At 42.3% G+C, this 18,186-nt stretch overlaps 1 protein-coding gene across 7 annotated transcripts in view; it reads right to left on the bottom strand.

Annotated features, from left to right (window-relative positions):
• Window positions 1–18,186, bottom strand: part of MAP3K15 (mitogen-activated protein kinase kinase kinase 15) — a 137,188-nt gene that overhangs the window by 83,153 nt on the left and 35,849 nt on the right. For 5 of the 7 annotated variants that reach the window (XM_073356755.1, XM_073356736.1, XM_073356720.1 and 2 more), the window contains 2 exons: window positions 15,230–15,253; window positions 6,238–6,318 (listed from right to left, as the gene is read on the bottom strand). In XM_073356755.1, the coding sequence (XP_073212856.1) occupies window positions 6,238–6,318; window positions 15,230–15,253 (105 nt within the window). The remainder of the gene's footprint in view (window positions 1–6,237; window positions 6,319–15,229; window positions 15,254–18,186) is intronic. The other 2 variants (XM_073356727.1, XM_073356746.1) reach the window with 2 other exon arrangements.

Raw genomic sequence — 18,186 nt, forward strand, 5'->3', positions numbered from 1 at the left:
CACGTGCAGCAAATGCAAGTGCTGTTACACAGTGATTCAAACAGGACCAATATCTGCCTGCTAAACTTATCGTTCTGCTTGTGCAAGATAAATAAAATTAATGCCTGCACAAGACTGTATAGCAACATCTAGATAATCTAAAGTTATTAGCTATCGGAATTAGTTTGAAATATTTCTAATCTAAAATACAAGCAAAATAAGTATTTGCAGTTAGAAATGATACATTTTAATAACTTTAAGTTATTAAGGAATAAGTACAGAATTTGTATTCAGTTAATAGTGTAAATGTACTATAAGGAAATAATTTTTTGCACTTATATACTGATTTAAGAAATAATTCTTAGTATTTATACATCAATTTTTTCATAGCACTTTAAAAACATGATAGAAATTAAAATTTCTTATTTCAATTGGGGTATGTGGGTGGCCTTCCAGAATATAACTAAAAACAATCTAAACAAAGACAATTCAGCTCAAGAAGGAGATATCAGAATCAGTTAAATGAACCCCCAAATACACTTAACAACAACAAGAAGAAGTTTTACAATCTTTTCCTGGAAGGATGCCATTGCTATATTTTGGCATAATGTGGGTGTATCTTCACTGAAGAACAAAAAGGTGTGTTATTTACTAACTCGCTCAGGTTAGATAACTAGAATTAAAATCCTAATGGAGACTAGGTAGCCACAGTCATCACTTGCAGCGGTGTTGGAACAATGTGTATAGTGGGGGTGCTGAGAGCCACTGAACCAAACTGTAAACCCTGTACATGATGGAAACCACTTCAAAGCCAGGAGTTCCAGCACCTATGACCACATCAGTTAGCAAACAAGTTAAAGTCTACAGGGAACCTGGGTTTAATAGTAGCGGCTCACTACTGTTAAAGTCATAGTTGCCGGCCTTGTCTTCACTAGGTTAAGGATTAAGACCTTTCCAAAGCTACATGACCTCAACAACATTGACTCTCCCTCCCATATTCTCAAATATGTGCCTTGGGACAGTCAGTAATTCCAAACCAACTAATCTCTATTGACATAAAGGAATCAAGATGAAAACATGCCCCCTTCCCTCCCCAGTGAACTAGTCCTCTATTATATAAGGATTTCAGAATCAAACAAAAGTATTTGAAGCTCGTTCACTGGTTAACAGACATCCAGTGCATATTACAGGACTCCATGAATCTATGCTACTGCATTCTGCCAGAGTTACAAACTATAAGTGGTTTTCAAAGGTAGCCCTCAATAGAGCACCTTTCATACCATACCAAATAAATTACTGAAATTTAAAAAATTGTCTTTACAGATAAAGACAGACTTTGCCACTGTAATCTCTATCTCTAGAAGAAAAGGTCACAATTTCAAAAGATTTTGCAGGGAGGCAGGTGGGAGAGAGCTATATCTGACCATCATCAGTGAAACACGGGTTTCCATGTTCAGCTCCCAGTAAAAAAAAAACAAAAAAAGAGTTCCCATATAAAGGGCCTATCAATCCACAGTCATCAACAAATACGGCAATTTCTAAATAAACAAGATCTTTCAAAAGCCTTCCCCCATCCAACAAGCAACACTTTCAATCTTTTCCAAGTACAGCATGAACTAGCTGCCTCATCAATTTAGGCCATGCACCAGAACAGCACCTTGCAGGAATCAGTGATCAAAAGAGATGGTAATAAAGAACCATTTTATTTACAGTTTTTGGAGTCAAAGGGGAAGAAGATATCTATTACTGGAAGTTAAACATCTTTTAAGATATCCATAGATAAACTGCAAATAAGATTGGTGTAAAAAGACTTCCTCTAAAACACCGCTAACATTAAACGTATAGCCTGATATCGAAGAGAGTGACAGGTCATTTCAAACTCAATGAAAGATTCAGTTCTCGGTTTCTTTTCAGATGAAAAGCTTGCAGAGTTTGAAGAGTCTGTTCAAAATGTTATTCCTAAGACAATCTTCCAGGTCTTTTTTGGTCCCTCCCCTCATTATCCATTGCAACAAATACAAGATTGCCTTCAAGGTCTTTCACAGTTCAGCTCCATCCTACCTATCCCTCTCTATTATCTTATCAGCCTTCCTCTTTGCTCTGCCAATGATGAAAGTCTCAGCCATCATCTGCTTGTCTGTTTCTCCAACAAGCAGCTTCATCCCTTCTTCCATGTTATCCCTTACGTGTAGGGCTCTATTTCCAAATTCATGGTCCAAATTCCACTAATTCACGGTCCATTTTGGTCAATTTCATGGTCATAGGATTTTTAAAATAGTAAATTTCATGATTTCAGCTATTAAAATCTGAAATTTCATGGTGTTGTAATTGTCGGGATCCTGACCCAAAAAGGAGTTGTGGGGGAGTTGCAAGGTTATTGGAAGGGAGGTTGTGGTACTGCTACCCTTACTGCTGTTGGCGGCGGCACTACCTTCAGAGCTGGGCAGCTGGAAAGCGGCACCTGCTGGCCAGGAGCCCAGCTCTGAAGGCAGAGCCGCTGCCAGCAGCAGCGCAGAAGTGAGGATGGCATGGTAGGGTATTAGATTTCAGAGTAGCAGCCGTGTTAGTCTGTATCCGCAAAAAGAATAGGCGTACTTGTGGCACCTTAGAGGTTAACAAATTTATTAGAGCATAAGCTTTCGTGGGCTTCATCGGATCCATAGAATGGAACATATAGTAAGAAGATATATATATATACACACAGAGAGAGAAGGTGGAAGTTGCCATACAAAGAGGCTAATTAATTAAGATGCACTATTATCAGCAGGAGAAAAAAAAAACTTTTGTAGCGATAATCAAGATGGCCCATTTAGACAGTTGACAAGAAGGAGTGAGGTTACTTAACATGGGGAAATAGATTCAATATGTGTAATGACCCAGCCACTCCCGGTCTCTATTCAAACCCAAGTTAATGGTATCTAGTTTGCATATGAATTCAAGCTCAGCAGTTTCTCGTTGGAGTCTGTTTTTGAAGCTTTTCTGTTGCAAAATTGCCACCCTTAAGTCTTTTACTGAGTGGCCAGAGAGGTTGAAGTGTTCTCCTACCGATTTTTGAATGTTATGATTCCTGATGTCGGATTTGTGTCCATTTATTCTTTTGCGTACAGACGGTCCGGTTTGACCAATGTACATGGCAGAGGGGCATTACTGGCACATGATGGCATATATCAGATTGGTAGATGTGCAGGTGAACAAGCCCCTGACGGCATGGCTAATGTGATTAGGTCCTATGATGGTGTCACTTGAATAAATATGTGGACAGAGTTGGCACTGGGCTTTGTTGCAAGGATAGGTTCCTGGGCTAGTGTTTTTGTTGTATTGTTACTAGAGAGTATTTGCTTCAGGTTGGGGAGCTGTCTGTAAGCGAGGACTGGTCTGTCTCCCAAGATCTGTGAGAGGGAGGGATCATTTTTCAGGATAGATCTTTGATGATGCGCTAGAGAGGTTTTAGTTGGGGGCTGAAGGTGACACAAGCGGTCCATTTCCTGGACACTACTGTACTAATAAGCTATGGTCACATAACCACCACCCTATACCAGAAACCTACTGACCACTATCCTTACCGACATGCCTCCAGCTTCCATCCAGGACACACCACACAATCCATTGTCTACAGCCAAGCTCCAAGATACAACCGCATTTGCTCCAATCCCTCAGACAGAGACAAACACCTACAAGATCTCTATCATGCATTCTTAAAACTACAATACCCACCTGCTGAAGTGAAAAAACAGATTGACAGAGCCAGAAGAGTACCCAGAAGTCACCTACTACAGGACAGCCCAACAAAGAAAATAATAGAACGCCACTAGCTGTCACCTTCAGCCCCTACCTAAAACCTCTCCAGCAAACTAGATACCATTAACTTGGGTTTGAATAGAGACTGGGAGTGGCTGGGTCATTACACATATTGAATCTATTTCCCCATGTTAAGTAACCTCACTCCTTCTTGTCAACTATCTAAATGGGCCATCTTGATTATCACTACAAAAGCTTTTTTTTTCTCCTGCTGATAATAGCTCATCTTAATTAATTAGCCTCTTACAGTTTGTATGGTAACTTCCAACTTATCTGTGTGTGTGTGTGTGTGTGTATATATATCTTACTATATGTTCCATTCTATGCATCCAATGAAGTGAGCTGTAGCTCACGAAAGCTTAGGCTCTAATAAATTTGTTAGTCTCTAAGGTGCCACAAGGACTCCTGTTCTTTTTGGTAGGTTATTGCCACCCTTACTTCTGTGCTGCTGCTTGCAGAGCTGGGCCCTCAGTCAGCAGCCGCCACGCTCCGGCCGCCCAGCTCTGATGGCAGCAGCACAGAAGTAAGGGTGGCAGGGGATGGTATTGTCACCCTTACTTCTTCACTGCTGCTGGCAGGACACTGCCTTCAGAGCTGGGCACCCGGCCAACAGCTGCCACTCTCCGGCTGCCCAGCTCTGAAGGCAGCACAGAAGTAAAGGTGGCAACACCTTGAACCCCATGCAACTCCTTTTTGGGTCAGGACCCCCAATTTGAGAGAAACTGGTTTCCCCTATGAAATCTGTATAGCATATGGTAAAAACACACACAAGACCAGATTTCACTGGGGGAGACCAAATGTCATTGTCTGTGATGCGTTTTTCATGGCGTAAATTTGATAGGACCCTACTTAGGTGTAAATCACTGCTCCATAAAACACGTGCAAGACCATGACTTTACCTCCTTCGTACTCACTTCTATTCAGCACTGGGCAAAGCATAGGAACATTAGGCCCATGCTTCAGGGCATTAGCTCCTGAAGTCATGTACTTATATCAGAATCTCAGCTTTTGTTGAAAAATAAACTAAGAAGTTTCTAGCCCTTCTAGCAGGGGAGGTGGGGGTGAGGGAAGCTTGAAAACAAGACCTGAGTATAACTAACGCACTGATGATCCCATAAGTCTGCAGTAAGCCTGGACCAATAGCTCAGAGAGGTTTTAACACCTAACTTGGCTGTTATCTCCAAGACCTCATGATCTCAGGGAGAGGACTCAATGTGGCAGGAGGAGAGGAGTGCAGCAGTCCTGACCCATCCTCCCACTCAGATACACCCTGGCTGTTACAGTAAGTACTGGAGGGGTCTCTCCTCTCAACTCTGTTCCTCCCTTTGGTGTTCCTGGAGTTGAGGAGATGTGCGCTGGTGTGCATAGGACCTCTGATTTCCCAACTTCTACTGTGATGCCTAGAGCATACTATTGGCTGATAGTGGTTAGGCAGGCTGCAATTTAAGACTACGGCTACTGATCTGCTTATATATCACCATTATTAAAAAAAATTCTACAAATTGTGCACACAGCTAGTCTATGAAAAAATATGCTTACATTACGGTTATCCCATTCTCCCTCCTCCCATTTGTATGTTTCACCAACCTATCATGACTTGTCTTAAGCTAGCATTGTAAACTCTTAGGGAAAGCGATTGCTTTCTACTAGGTGTCTGTACTGTGCTAACTGCAATAATGGGTCCTTGGAGCTAGGTGAGGATAACATCAGTGAGTAGCAAACTTGTACATATACCATCAACTTTAAAATAATTGCTCAGTCCCTCCACACAGAGTAATTATATCACCCCCACCTTCCCCCCAAACACCTTAAATTACTTTTATTTTGAAATCAGAGTATCCCACATGGGGTGTTATACTGGCATAGTTATAGCGGTAGAATTATGCCGCTAGAGCTATGCGAGTTGAGATCCCTGTATAGATAAGTCCTAAGAGTATTTAAGATAACATGTAAAAGACTCTCATAATATGGTTTAATCCATAAAACTGGACAACAAAGAACGAACCCAATTGATTAGAAGAATTTGGATGCTTCTAAACACATTGCCTGTCTGAACACACTCAGCGAGTTCAATTAATCAGTTGTCTTAAGGATCAAGAAAATTTTCAACAACGCAGAAAAATATGACGGGCTGGAAACTACAGAAAATTGTTGTGTGTGACTGATTTCCCAGCAAAATTAGAGTACTTTATATGTAGTAATTCATTTTAAAAGTCTGAATGTAAATATATTTTTTTGAAAATGCAGGGTTTGTGTTCTATTAAAAAAGAATCCTTAAGCTACAGGATATAATTTCCAAACAACATCTATTCCAAGATAACAATTGCATGAAAAATAAGATCCAGCCCAGTATTATTTTTAAAATATTCTTAAATAAATACAATTGTAAAGGCACAGTAATAAAATAATTCTAAAATTACTTTAATTCAGCCAGAAAGCAGAATAGAAAATAATACATACTTTGCCTATCACATAACCACTGTGGTACTCAGGAGGCACTTGGACCTGAAGAAAAGCTTTGTGGTTGGCAACTGCAGCCTGCTCCAAATTGAAATGGAACAGCATGGAAAAATAAAGAACGTGGAAGTATACAAATAATAAAAAAAGGCAGACAAACATAGGACACATGGAGAGAGAAATTATTAGAAAGAGATACAACAGAAGATGAAAACACGCATACAGCAAGTTTATATATAATCTTTAAGATCAAGGAAGTTTGCAGAAATCACAGTATAACTACAATACAAGTTTGTCAGCATATGTTCTTGTTTTATAGCTGACATGCATTCAGTGAAGTTTTATATACAATCACTAGTTAGATTATTACATGAATACTGTAATTAACTACATACAACATATATATAATGGAGGTAAACTAGTGTGTGCCTATTAAAACTTTACCTTTTGCATTTCTAGAACTCTTTGCTCTTAAATATATATCCTTAACTTGTATTAACATATTTTTCACATTTAATATATACTGAGTATTAAAATCAGAGGTATGTTATAAACATGTTTAATGCATAAAAACACTTCTAATTATACTTTATTAGGTTACTTGTTTGTTTATATTACTTTCCTCAAAGAAGCGCACTAACAAGGGTGTTTTGTTTGTTTTAAACTTTGTATATCTGTATTTAAAGAGTCTCTAATCCTAAATAAAACAGTTTTCATTTGTGTCTCCTTCCGGGAAGTCTTTGAAATATGTTTTCTACTTCAGATGCTTCTCTAGAAACATACTTAACATTTTGATCTTTAAACTTACTACATCATACAAACTTTTATATAATGTGGTTACAGTATGAAAAGAGTATGCAAAATTATTAATTTTAAATGCTTGCTCATCAGGATCCTTACTCATCCTTACTGCATTAATATAGAATGCACTGAATGCTGTAGTCTCTCCAGTTCAGTTTGACAGGGACTTATAACTGTGTAAAGCACTACACAATGAGAGTATAAGTGTCAGAACCAGCTTTCCTGCAGATTCATTAATTGCAAGTACTATTTACAATCTAATTGACTATTGAAACTTTACCTAAGTTTCCTACTTAGATGGTAACATAACAATTCCTTGTGGCAATGATGCTATGTGAAATCCTGTCCTATTGAATGCAGTGGAAGTTTTGCTATTGACTTCAAAGGACGCAGGATTTCACTCACTGTGTGTAATAAAAAGCTACCACAGTGCTTGGTTCAAAGCCCATCTAAGTCAAGGGAAAGTCTCACACTGACTTCACTGGACTTTGGATCAGGCCCATAGATATTTAGTAATGTAACCAGATTGATTTATAGATTTCTTTTAAAATCTCTGTGTTAATTTCCTTTAAATACCTTCACCAAAACAAGTGTATAACAGATTGTTAATTCTAAATCATTAGAAAACCAACAATTTAAGGGAAAATCAGTTTAACTATTTCCCTTCTATTATCTACATATTCTATTTTTGTCCTAGTTTTTATCAACTTGTAAGCTTCTAGAGCAGGGGTGGGCAAACTTTGTGGCCCGAGGGCCACATCGGCATTTCAAAACTGTATGGAGGGCCGGGTAGGGAAGGCTGTGCCTCCCCAAAGAGCCCGGCCCTCACCCCCTATCCTCCCCCTCCTACTTCCTTTCCCTCTCAGAACGCCCAACCCATCCAACACTCCTTGTCCCCTGACCACCCCCTTTCAGGACCCCGGCCCCTGACCACCTCTTCTCCCTGTCCCCTGACTGCCCCGACCCCTATCCACACTCCCACCCCCAGACAGGCCCCCCGGGACTCCCATGCCTATCCAAACTCCCCTGTCCCCTGACTGCCTCCCAGGATCCCTTGCCCCTTATCCAACTCCCCCCTTACCATGCTGCTCTGAGCAGCAAAGCCCTGCCACCCGGGCAGAGCCAGCCATGCTGCTGCTGAGCTGCCCAGCAGGAGCGGCAGGCCAAAGCACTGGCGTCGCATCGCGCTGAGGCTGCAGGGGAGGGGGGCAGCTGGGGGACAGCCTCCCTGGCCAGGAGCTCAGGGGCCGGGTAGGATGGTCTCGCAGGCTGGATGTGGCCCGTAGTTTGCCCACCTCTGTTCTACTTACGACTATAAGGAATAGCCAGTATGGATTTGTTAACTAGCCTACTGGATGGAGGGAAGCTGTAGACATGATATATCTTGATTTTAGTAAGGCTTCTGACACAGTCCCAAATGACATTTTCATAAGAGAACTAGGAAAATGCAGTCTAGATGAAATTACGATGAAGTGACTGCACATCTGTTAGAAAGATTGTACTCTCAGAGTAGTTATCAATGGTTCAGTGTCAGACCAGTAGGGTCCTTCAGGAGTCAGTCCTGGGTCTGGTACTATTCAATATTTTCATTAATGACTTGGATAACGGAATAGAGAGTATGCTTATAAAATGTGAGGATGACACAAAGCTGGGAGGGGTTGCAAGCACCATAGAGGAAAGGATTAGAATTCAAAATGACCTTGAAAAATTAGAGAATTGGTCTGAAATCAACAAAAATGAAATTCAATAAAGACAAATGCACAGTACTAGGTACCTTAGGTACTAGGTACAGCTTAGGAAGGAAAAATCAAATACACAACTACAAAATGGGAAATAACTGGCTAAGCAGTAGTACTATTGAAAAGCATCTGTGGTTTACATTGGATAACAAATTGAATGTGAGTTAACAACGTGATACAGTTGCAAAAAAGCTAATATCATTCTGGGATGTATCAACAAGAGTGTTGTATGTAAGACACTCGAGGCAGAGGTGAAAGTAAGCTGGTATGGCTTACCAGTAAGAGCCAGTACACAACCGCCCGTACCGGCAGGGCCACGGGGGAGGCAAAAGGGGCAGCTTTCCCAGGGCCCAGCAATTTAAAAAGGCCCAGGGTTCCTGGCAGTGGCCGGAGCCCCTGGCCCTTTAAATCACCGCCAGAGCCCTGGGGTAGCGCTAGTGGTGGCTGGGAGCCCCTGACCCTTTAAATCACCGCTGGAGCCCCAGGCAGCATGGGCCAGCCAGCACTGAAGGGCTGGCTGGGGGAGTCTGGCCCCAGCCCTGCCCCTTCCACCCAAGGCCCCGCCCCCCACCTTGCTCAGGACCCCGGCCGCCCTGTGTACTGGTAAGTCCCTTAAGTTACTTTCACCCCGACTGGAGGTGATTGTCCCCCTCTACTTAGCACTGGCAAGGCCAGAGTTGGAGAATTGTGTTCAGTTCTGGGCACCACATTTTAGGAAAGATGTGGACAATTTGGAGAGAGAGTCCAGAAGACAGTAAAAAAAATTAGAGAAGGTTTAGAAAATCTGACCTAGGAGGAAAGGTTAAAAAATCTGGGCATGTTTAGATTTGAGAAGAGAAGACTGAGCAGGGACCCAATAACAAATATATTAAGGGCTGTTATAAAGAGGACAATGATAAATTGTTCTACCTTTAGTGGACATGGAGAACAAGAAATAATGGGCTTAATCTGCAGGAAGAAAGATTTAGATTAGATATTAAGAAAAGTTTACTAATTATAAGGCGAGTTAAACTCTGGCATAGGCTTCCAAAGGTGATTGTGGAAATCACTGGAGATTTTTAATAACAGGTTGGACAAACACCTGTCAGGGATGGTCTAGGATTATTTGGTTCAGCTTCAGCAGAGGAAGCTCGACTTGTTGACCTCTCAAGGTCCCTTCCAGCCTGACATTTCTATGATATTGTGATTACTTTCCACGGTGGCTGTACCTAACTCACCACCCTTCACTGCCCACATTCAAATAAACCATATGCATCCCACTTTCATGAAATCTTAGATGTGTACAACTGAAAGGGACCTCAATAGGTCATGTAGTGCAGGCCCCGAAACTCAAGGAAGGACTAAGTAATAACTAGACCATTCATGACAGGGGGTTGTCTAACCTGTTTTAAAAACCTCTAGTGATGGAGATTCCACAACCTTCCTAGGCAATCTGTACCAGCGCTTAGCCACTCCGACATTCTATTTATATATCATGAAGGATGGGCAGTCAGGGCCAAAACTATTCTGGAAAGCACTGTCCATCAGCCCTTTGATTCTAGCAACCTTTTAAAAAAGGCTTAATCCCACTTCTTCCTATGTCTTGTGTTTTCTAGATTCTGTGCCTTAGTTTTCATTAAATCTAGTAGAAATTTTCTGACTTTTGATTCTTCATCCAAAAAAATGACAAATTTGCTACAAAAAAAATTGTGAAAAGTCAAGTTTTTGACCAGTTCTGGTCCTCATGTTTTTCTGAAGTTGCACTCCTACAATCAACCAGTTGTGATTCAGAGAAGAGAAGTTAGGAAGCCTAATAAAACACACGTTTATCCTTGCCCTCTAAGGATAAATGCATTATCCCCATACACACTCTCTACAAGTCCAAGAATATATCCTCAAGCCAGCTCCCAAATCTTCATTGCTTCATGGTAACAGAGATGAAGAGGAGACTGTTCCTCAAGGCTAGATATTTGTGGTTTATTTTATAGATAACTACTTTGAAAGAAACAGTACAGCTGTGCCTACACCATCTCTGAGTGAAATAAGCAGCTGACTGCCTTAAGACTAAGATCAGTTCCTCACAAAAAGAACCACCTAATGGAAGGGACATGGAGAATTTTGACCTTTAGTTACATGCTAGGGCAAATCTGTCTAGGGAACTGAGCTCCCAGTTGCAGACTGCATGCTTTAAACATCTCAGTGGGGCAGTAAATTAGCAACACAGAATTTTAATTGCTTGCTTTGGGGGAAGTCAAATAGAACAGACTTTTATCCCAATCTTATCTCAAAATATTTCATTACTGATGATGGAAGCTACATCCCGAGTTTTCCCACCCTTATACTTTTCAAATAAGTTATTAAATCTATGTTGCAATCTGATCACTCAGCATTACAGAGTTGCTCTGTGGTTTTCACATTTCAACTATGGACGCAGGCCAAGTCCCAAATGAACTGCTGAACTGTTTGCAATGTAGCATTCTCTGTTTATATTCAACTTTCTCTCCACTCCCTCTTTCCCTGAAGCATAATTAGTATAATGATTTACATTTTCCTTAAAGGGAAAAGATTAATCATTTTTCTAGGTTTACTTACTTATTTAGAATGAAGAAACAATCACTGCAAAGGAAACATCTACATCTTTATCAGTTTCAACTACTGTTCTACACTGATTTTCTTTGCCCTTTTTATGGGATTTGAGATTTCCAGAATAAAGGATAACACTAAAATATTAAGTCCTTAAGGGCAAGGATTCTGCACCTCGCATACACCACACAAGGGACTGCTTTTGCACTGCCAGGAAAAAGGGATGATGTAGCTAGGGACAGTTTCAGTTGCCCTCTTCCCCCAACAAAGCATAAGGCATCACTACTGCCTTAAGACTGCAGTTGCAGCTCTGTGGATTCTCCAGGGCCCAGGGCAGGGATGGGAAGTAGTCTTTCCCCTACTGATCTCTACTGCCTGACAGAAAGCACAGCCAATTTGTGTTGGGGTTTCCCCAATGGAGAACAATTAAACCAGAAAACAAAGAAAAAACAACCACCACAGCAGCAGCATTAATTCTAATGTAAATATTTGCCATTTAAACCTAAAGGGCTAATTAGCAGTTCACTTCATTTGATTTACATTTACACTGACACTGTAATTATCTAAGGAGTGACATGACCCTCCTTATCCAAAAGCTTCAAATGAAGCATTGGTAGAATATTGTAACAGTGACAAAACACAGACTTGTCTACAGCATGAAGTTACTTCTGGAGGGGAAAACAATAGACTCTTGTTTATGCAGAAAGACAGTAATTTCAGCTTAGGTATAAAACTTTGATCTACTAGTGTAATTAGTTTGTTAAATTAACAACATTGCCACAGTAATCTCAGATAATTTGCTCTCTGTGATCAGTTTTAAGGAAATAAATTTAAATATAATCTACTATCAAATTTCAAGCAAGCCATATTCTTTCTCTCACCCCCCCCCCCAAAAAAGTCAAGAATACTTGCTTAGTACTCTTCAGTAAAAAGTGTCAGGAGTTACTATAGGCCGGATGGTGCTTTTGTGATCAGTCCTGAATGAAGGGGCAGCACATAACTGCTCTGTCCCAAGAGCAACCCCTAGAAGAAACTGTGACTATCACGAAAGCTCATGCTCAAATAAATTGGTTAGTCTCTAAGGTGCCACAAGTACTCCTTTTCTTTTTGCAAAGACAGACTAACACGGCTGTTACTCTGAAACCTGACTATCACAGTGATTCCTTTTCTCCTCCCTTGCTCTGGGTGGGGATGCAGTGAGTGTGGCTCTGGAGAAGGTCAGTTTATTTCTCCTCCTAGTGCCTAGCTAGCTACTTAGGCCAGCTACAGGGTAGGTGGGGTTCAGAAGCAAGGTTCCACCACCCATACCCCCTACCCTTAGTTTGCATGGAGCTTTTTCAGAGATAGTAGTGGGCATACTCCATACCACATCTGGAGCTAAAATGAGCCTTACCAGGCAGGCCAAGCAAATGGGTTGAGGGCCTTACACCCCTTACTCATGTTTACTTAGTCTAATCCAGCCCTAGGTGTATTGGTCTACACAGTAGCTTTTTATCTACACAGTGTGTTAAAGTTACCACATTTAACCTGTAACTCCAATTAAAGTTTTAAAACCGCTGGTTTTCAAAGAACAAAATAACATGTTCATGTCTTTATTCTTGCTCTGTAGATACAAAATAGAATAGAAGCTTTGGGTGTGTGTGCAAATGGAAACAAAAAGTGATAAAGCAAGGTTTCAGCTCTGTACAAATTAACAATCAGTTCTCATCTTTAGAAAGTACGGTATTAAATTGGGAATGGCCACTTTTATATGATCTGAAATATAAGCAGCTATGGAACTGCTGAAGGAGCTAAATCAGGGGTCGGCAACCTTTCAGAAGTGGCGTGCTGAGTCTTCATTTATTCACTTTAATTTAAGGTTTTGCGTGCCGGTAATACATTTTAACATTTTTTAGAAGGTGTCTTGCTATAGGTCTATATACTATATAACCAAACTATTGTCGTATGTAAACAAGGTTTTCAAAATGTTTAAGAAGCTTCACTTAAAATTAAATTAAAATGCTGATCTTACGCCGCTGGCCCGCTCAGCCTGCTGCCAGCCTGGGGTTCCGTTCACCTAGGCTGGCAGCGGGCTGAGTGGGACCTGCGGCCGGGACCCCAGCTGGCAAGGGGCTGGCAGCCAGGACCCCAGACCGGCAGTGGGCTAAGCGGCTCAGCCCACTGCTGGTCTGGAGTTCCATCTGCCAGCTCCTGCCAGGCAGGGTCCCGGCTGCCGGCCCTGCTCAGCCCGCTGCCAGTCTGGGATCCCAGCCCTGCCCACACAGAGTGGGTACCTACCTTCTCCCTGGTCCTAGCCCATTCTCTTCCTCTCTCTCTCTGCACTGAGCTGAGGGTGGGAGTGCACTGAGCACAGGGCTGGGGGTGAAGGAGCAGGCTGGGGGTTGGGGTGTAGGGTCTGGCCAGGAGCTAGAATGAGGGAGGGGGCTCAGGGCTGGGGCAGGAGGTCTGGGTGTGGAGTGCTTACCTGGGCAGCTCCCATTTGGTGCGAGGACGCAGATGGGAATGGGGGGGGGGGGTAGGAGCTCCCGTTTTCGTGCTCAGGGTGGGGGTGGGAATGTGGGGGGTGCAAGAGTCAGGGCATGGGGGGGCTGGGTATGTGGGGGGGGCTGGGGGCATGTGAAGGGGTGTAGGAGTCAGGGCAGGGGAGGACTGAGTGTGTGTGGGGGGTGCTGGAGTCAGGGCTGGGGTTGTGGGGGATGCAGGGATGAGGGCAGAGGGCTGGGGGTGTGGGCTAGGGTTGGGGGGGGTGCTCCCAGCCCCCTGCCCAGAGTGGCTCACGGCAGCGGGGTGGAGGGGGATATGCCCTGATTCCACCCCCCTTCTCCACCTCTTCTCCGCCTCCTCCCTGGAGCAGCGAGCGCGCTGTGGCTCCGCTTCTCCCCCTCCCGTGTAAGGGCCATCAGCTGATTGGCGGCAGGGAGGAAGCAGAGGAGGGGCAGGAACCCAGCACCCTGAGGGAAGAGGCGGGGGAGGGGGAAGCTTGCCTGCTCTGCAGCAGCAGCCAGCAGGACCAAGCTACTTCACCCTGCCCCCGCCAGGGACGGAGAAGAGCAGGCTGGGGCGGGCAGGATTTTTAATGGCACGCTGCTGCCTGCCGGGGTCCCAGCCGCCAGCCCTGCTCAGCCCACTGCCAGCCTGGGTTCGACAGCGGGCTGAGTGGGGCCAGCGGCTGGGACCCCGGCAGGCAGCAGAGTGCCATTAAAAATCAGCACACGTGCCATAGGTTGCCAACCCCTGAGCTAAATCATCCTTTAATATTAGTCTACATATATATAATGCAATAGAACTAAAACATCCAAAAATATGTTTTATATTGGACTGGGTTTTCTGGTCTGTTTAGTTTTAGTTGGAATCAAGAATATGTAATACTAATAACTTTGTTTTGAGAACCAAGCTTTTGCATCCACAAGTCTTTTGTAAGAACCATGAATCTCTCTCTATATGTTTCCTGGAATTCGAAATGCACCCCAGCAAAAAACAAACAAATAAAAAAAAAACTTTAAATGTGCTGTCTTGGTTGTCCATCCACAGTATATAATCATCGTTAAAACCTCTCTGAAGCTTTTTCACCAGACCTCCAGGGTCATGTAGTCAAAGTCTATTTTGTACATCTTCCCGGCAGTCACAAAGACAATCTACTTTCTGAAACTGTCACCAACAACATACTTTGGAGAGGAAGTCAGCATGATTTACAGTAATTTACACTGCACCTAAACAAAGTGGCCTTCTTGATTACATTATAGCAACTACTGCATGACTTGGCAGACCCACTTATGCAATACTGAGTGGCATTTTTCATGTTCGTCACTTCAAATTAAATCATTTGTGGCATCCTCACATTATGTTAAAAAAATCAGGATTTAATACTTACTGTCAGGTTCCAGAGTACTTACTGTGTTTTTCTGAGATACCATGTCCTGGAAAACAAAGAGATCAAGGAAAAGTTTAGGAACATTTGCCTGGATTGTTATTTTCAATAAAAATACTTTGCATAGCCCTATCAATGTACATATTGATTTACAGACTGAGTAAGTCATATTTCCTGCCTCAGTAAGAAATAGCATAACAGTTCAGATGAGGGAAGCAGCCATGAGGAGAACCAAGGAAGGCTTTCTAGAGGAAGTCATTTTCAAGGAGGGACCAAAAGGAAAGAAAAAGCATGCTTGATGGACAAGTGGAAGAGATGGCTTGAGAGTGTAGAAAAAAAGACGAAAGGAGGACTGGGAAAGGTTTTGAGTCTGAGTTGGGAGGGCAAGAAGAGGACAATGAGAAAGAATTTCTTTTGAGAAGAGACAAAAAGATAATGAAGAACCTAATGTTAGGTGCTCAACATGGTTAGAATGTCACGACAATAAGTAGAATGTAGCAATGGCTTTTTGCACAGTAGTGGAGTGGGAAGAAGTGAAAAGCAGACCAGGTGAAGAGGAGGTTATAGTAATCAAGACAGGAGAAGACCAAGGCATGGAAGTACTGATGCCATCATACAAGGCATTGATAAGACATCTTCTGGAGTACTGTATACAATTCTGGTCACCAGAAGAACAGCTACAGTGGGTCAGTCCAATGGTCCATCTAAGGCAAGGATCCTGTCTTCTGAAAGTGGCCAATGCCAAATGCTTCAGAGGGAATGAGGAGAACAGGGCAATTATCAAGAGATCCATCCCCTGTCATCCAGTCTCAGCTTCTGGCAGTTAGAGACTTCGGACCCCCAGAGCATGGGGTTGCATCTCTGATCATCTCGGCTAACAGCCATTGATAGACCTATCCTCCACAAATTTATCTGAGGGCAGGTCTACACGACAAACTTGCATCAGTGCAGCTGCACCACTGCAGTGCTTCTGCTGAAGATACCCTAAGCCAATGGGAGAGAGCTTTCACACTGGCTTAATAACTCCATCTCCACAAGAGGCAGTCACTATGTTGGCTCTGTCTACATCAGGGATTAATGTCGGTATAACTACATTGCCCAGGGATGTGGATTTTTCACACCTGTGAGTGATGTAGTTATACTGAAGTAAGTATATAGTGTAGACCTGGCCTATGTCTTTTTTGAACCCAGTTATATTTTTATCCTTTACAACATTCCCTAGCAAGGAGTTCCACAGGTTGACTGTGTTGTTTGAAGCAGTACTTCCTTTTCTTTGTTTTAAACCTGCTGCCTATTAATTTAATTAGGTGACCCCCTGGTTCCTGTGTATGTGAAGGGGTAAATAACACTTCCTTATTTACTTTCTCCACACTACTCATGCTTTTATAGACCTCTATAATATCCCCACTTTGTCATCTCTTTTTCAAGCTGAATAGTCCCAGTCTTATTAATCTCTCCTCATATGGAAGCTGTTCCACACCTCTAATCATTTTAGTTGCCCTTCTCTTAATATTTTTCATTTCTAATATAACTTTTTTGAGATGGGGTGACCAGAATTGCACGCAGTACTCAAGATGTGGGCATACCATGGATTTATATAGTGGCATTATGATATTTTCTGTCTTATTATCTATCCTTTTCCTAATGGTTCCTACATTGTTAGCTTTTATGACTGCCTCTGCACATAGAGCAGATGATTTCAGAGAACTATCCACAATGACTGCAAGATCTGTTTCTTGAGTGGTAACAGCTAATTTAGACCCATCATTTTATTTGTATAATTGGGACTATGTTTTCCAATGTGCATTACTTTGCATTTATCAACACTGAATTTCATCTGCCATTTTGTTGCCCAATCACCCACTTTTGTGAGATCCCTTTGTAACTCTTCACAGTCTACTTTGGACTTAACTATCTTGAGTCGTTTTGTATCATCTGCAAATTTTGCCACCTCACTGTTTAACCCTTTTTCCAGATCTTTTAAGAATATGTTGAATAGGACTGGTCCCAGTCTGGGGGACACCACTATTTACCTCTCTCCATTCTGAAAACTGACTATTTATTCCTACCTGTTGTTTCCTGTCTTTTAATTAGTTACAGATCCACGAGAGGACCCTCCCTTTTATCCCATGACTGCTTTCTTTGCTTAAGAGCCTTTGGTGAGACCCCTTGTTAAAGACTTTCTGAAAATCCCAGAACACTCTATTCACTAGCCCACCTTTGTCCAAATATTTGTTGATCCCCTCAAAGAATTCTAAGATTGGTGAGACATGATTTCCCTTTACAAAAGCTGTGCTGACTCTTCCTCAACAAAGTGTATTCGTTTATGTGTCTGGTAATTCTGTTCTTTATAGTAGTTTCAAGAAATTTCCCTGGTACTGAAGTTAGGCTTACTAGCCTGTAATTTCCAGGATTGCCTCTGGAGTCTTTTTAAAAATCAGCATCTGTTACAGAAGCTGATTTACATACCACAGTTCAAGAAAGATGAGTTTAAACTGGAACAGGTACAGAGAAGAGCTATTAGGAAGATCAGGAGAATGGAGAGCCTATCTTACCAGAGGACACTGGAAGAGCTTGGTTTGTTTAGTCTCTCTCTCTCTCACACACACACAAAAAATGGTTGAGAGGGGATTATGAATGCTCTCTGTATATACATTAGAGGGGTAAGTAAGTATCAAGGAGAACAAAGAGCCATTTAAGCTAAAGGACAATGTCAGAACAAGAAGAGATATAAACTGGCCATGAATAAATTCAGGCTGGAAATTAGCAGAAAGTATCTAACCATGAGATGGGTAAGGTTCCGGAACATGTACTGCGTTGACCTGGTGGCTGATTAGCTTTCTGGACACCAGGTCATCCCATTGGGTAGAATATTCGCCTGTGGGAAATATTAGTCCAGACTTCTATGGATCTCATTTACTTTGGTCTCATTTCCATTGTTGGGTTTAGTATGTGGGTGCTGGGTGGGGCTGGTGCCCTGTC

This window comes from Lepidochelys kempii, chromosome 1, assembly GCF_965140265.1.
Source record: "Lepidochelys kempii isolate rLepKem1 chromosome 1, rLepKem1.hap2, whole genome shotgun sequence".
NCBI classification, from domain to species: domain Eukaryota; kingdom Metazoa; phylum Chordata; order Testudines; family Cheloniidae; genus Lepidochelys; species Lepidochelys kempii.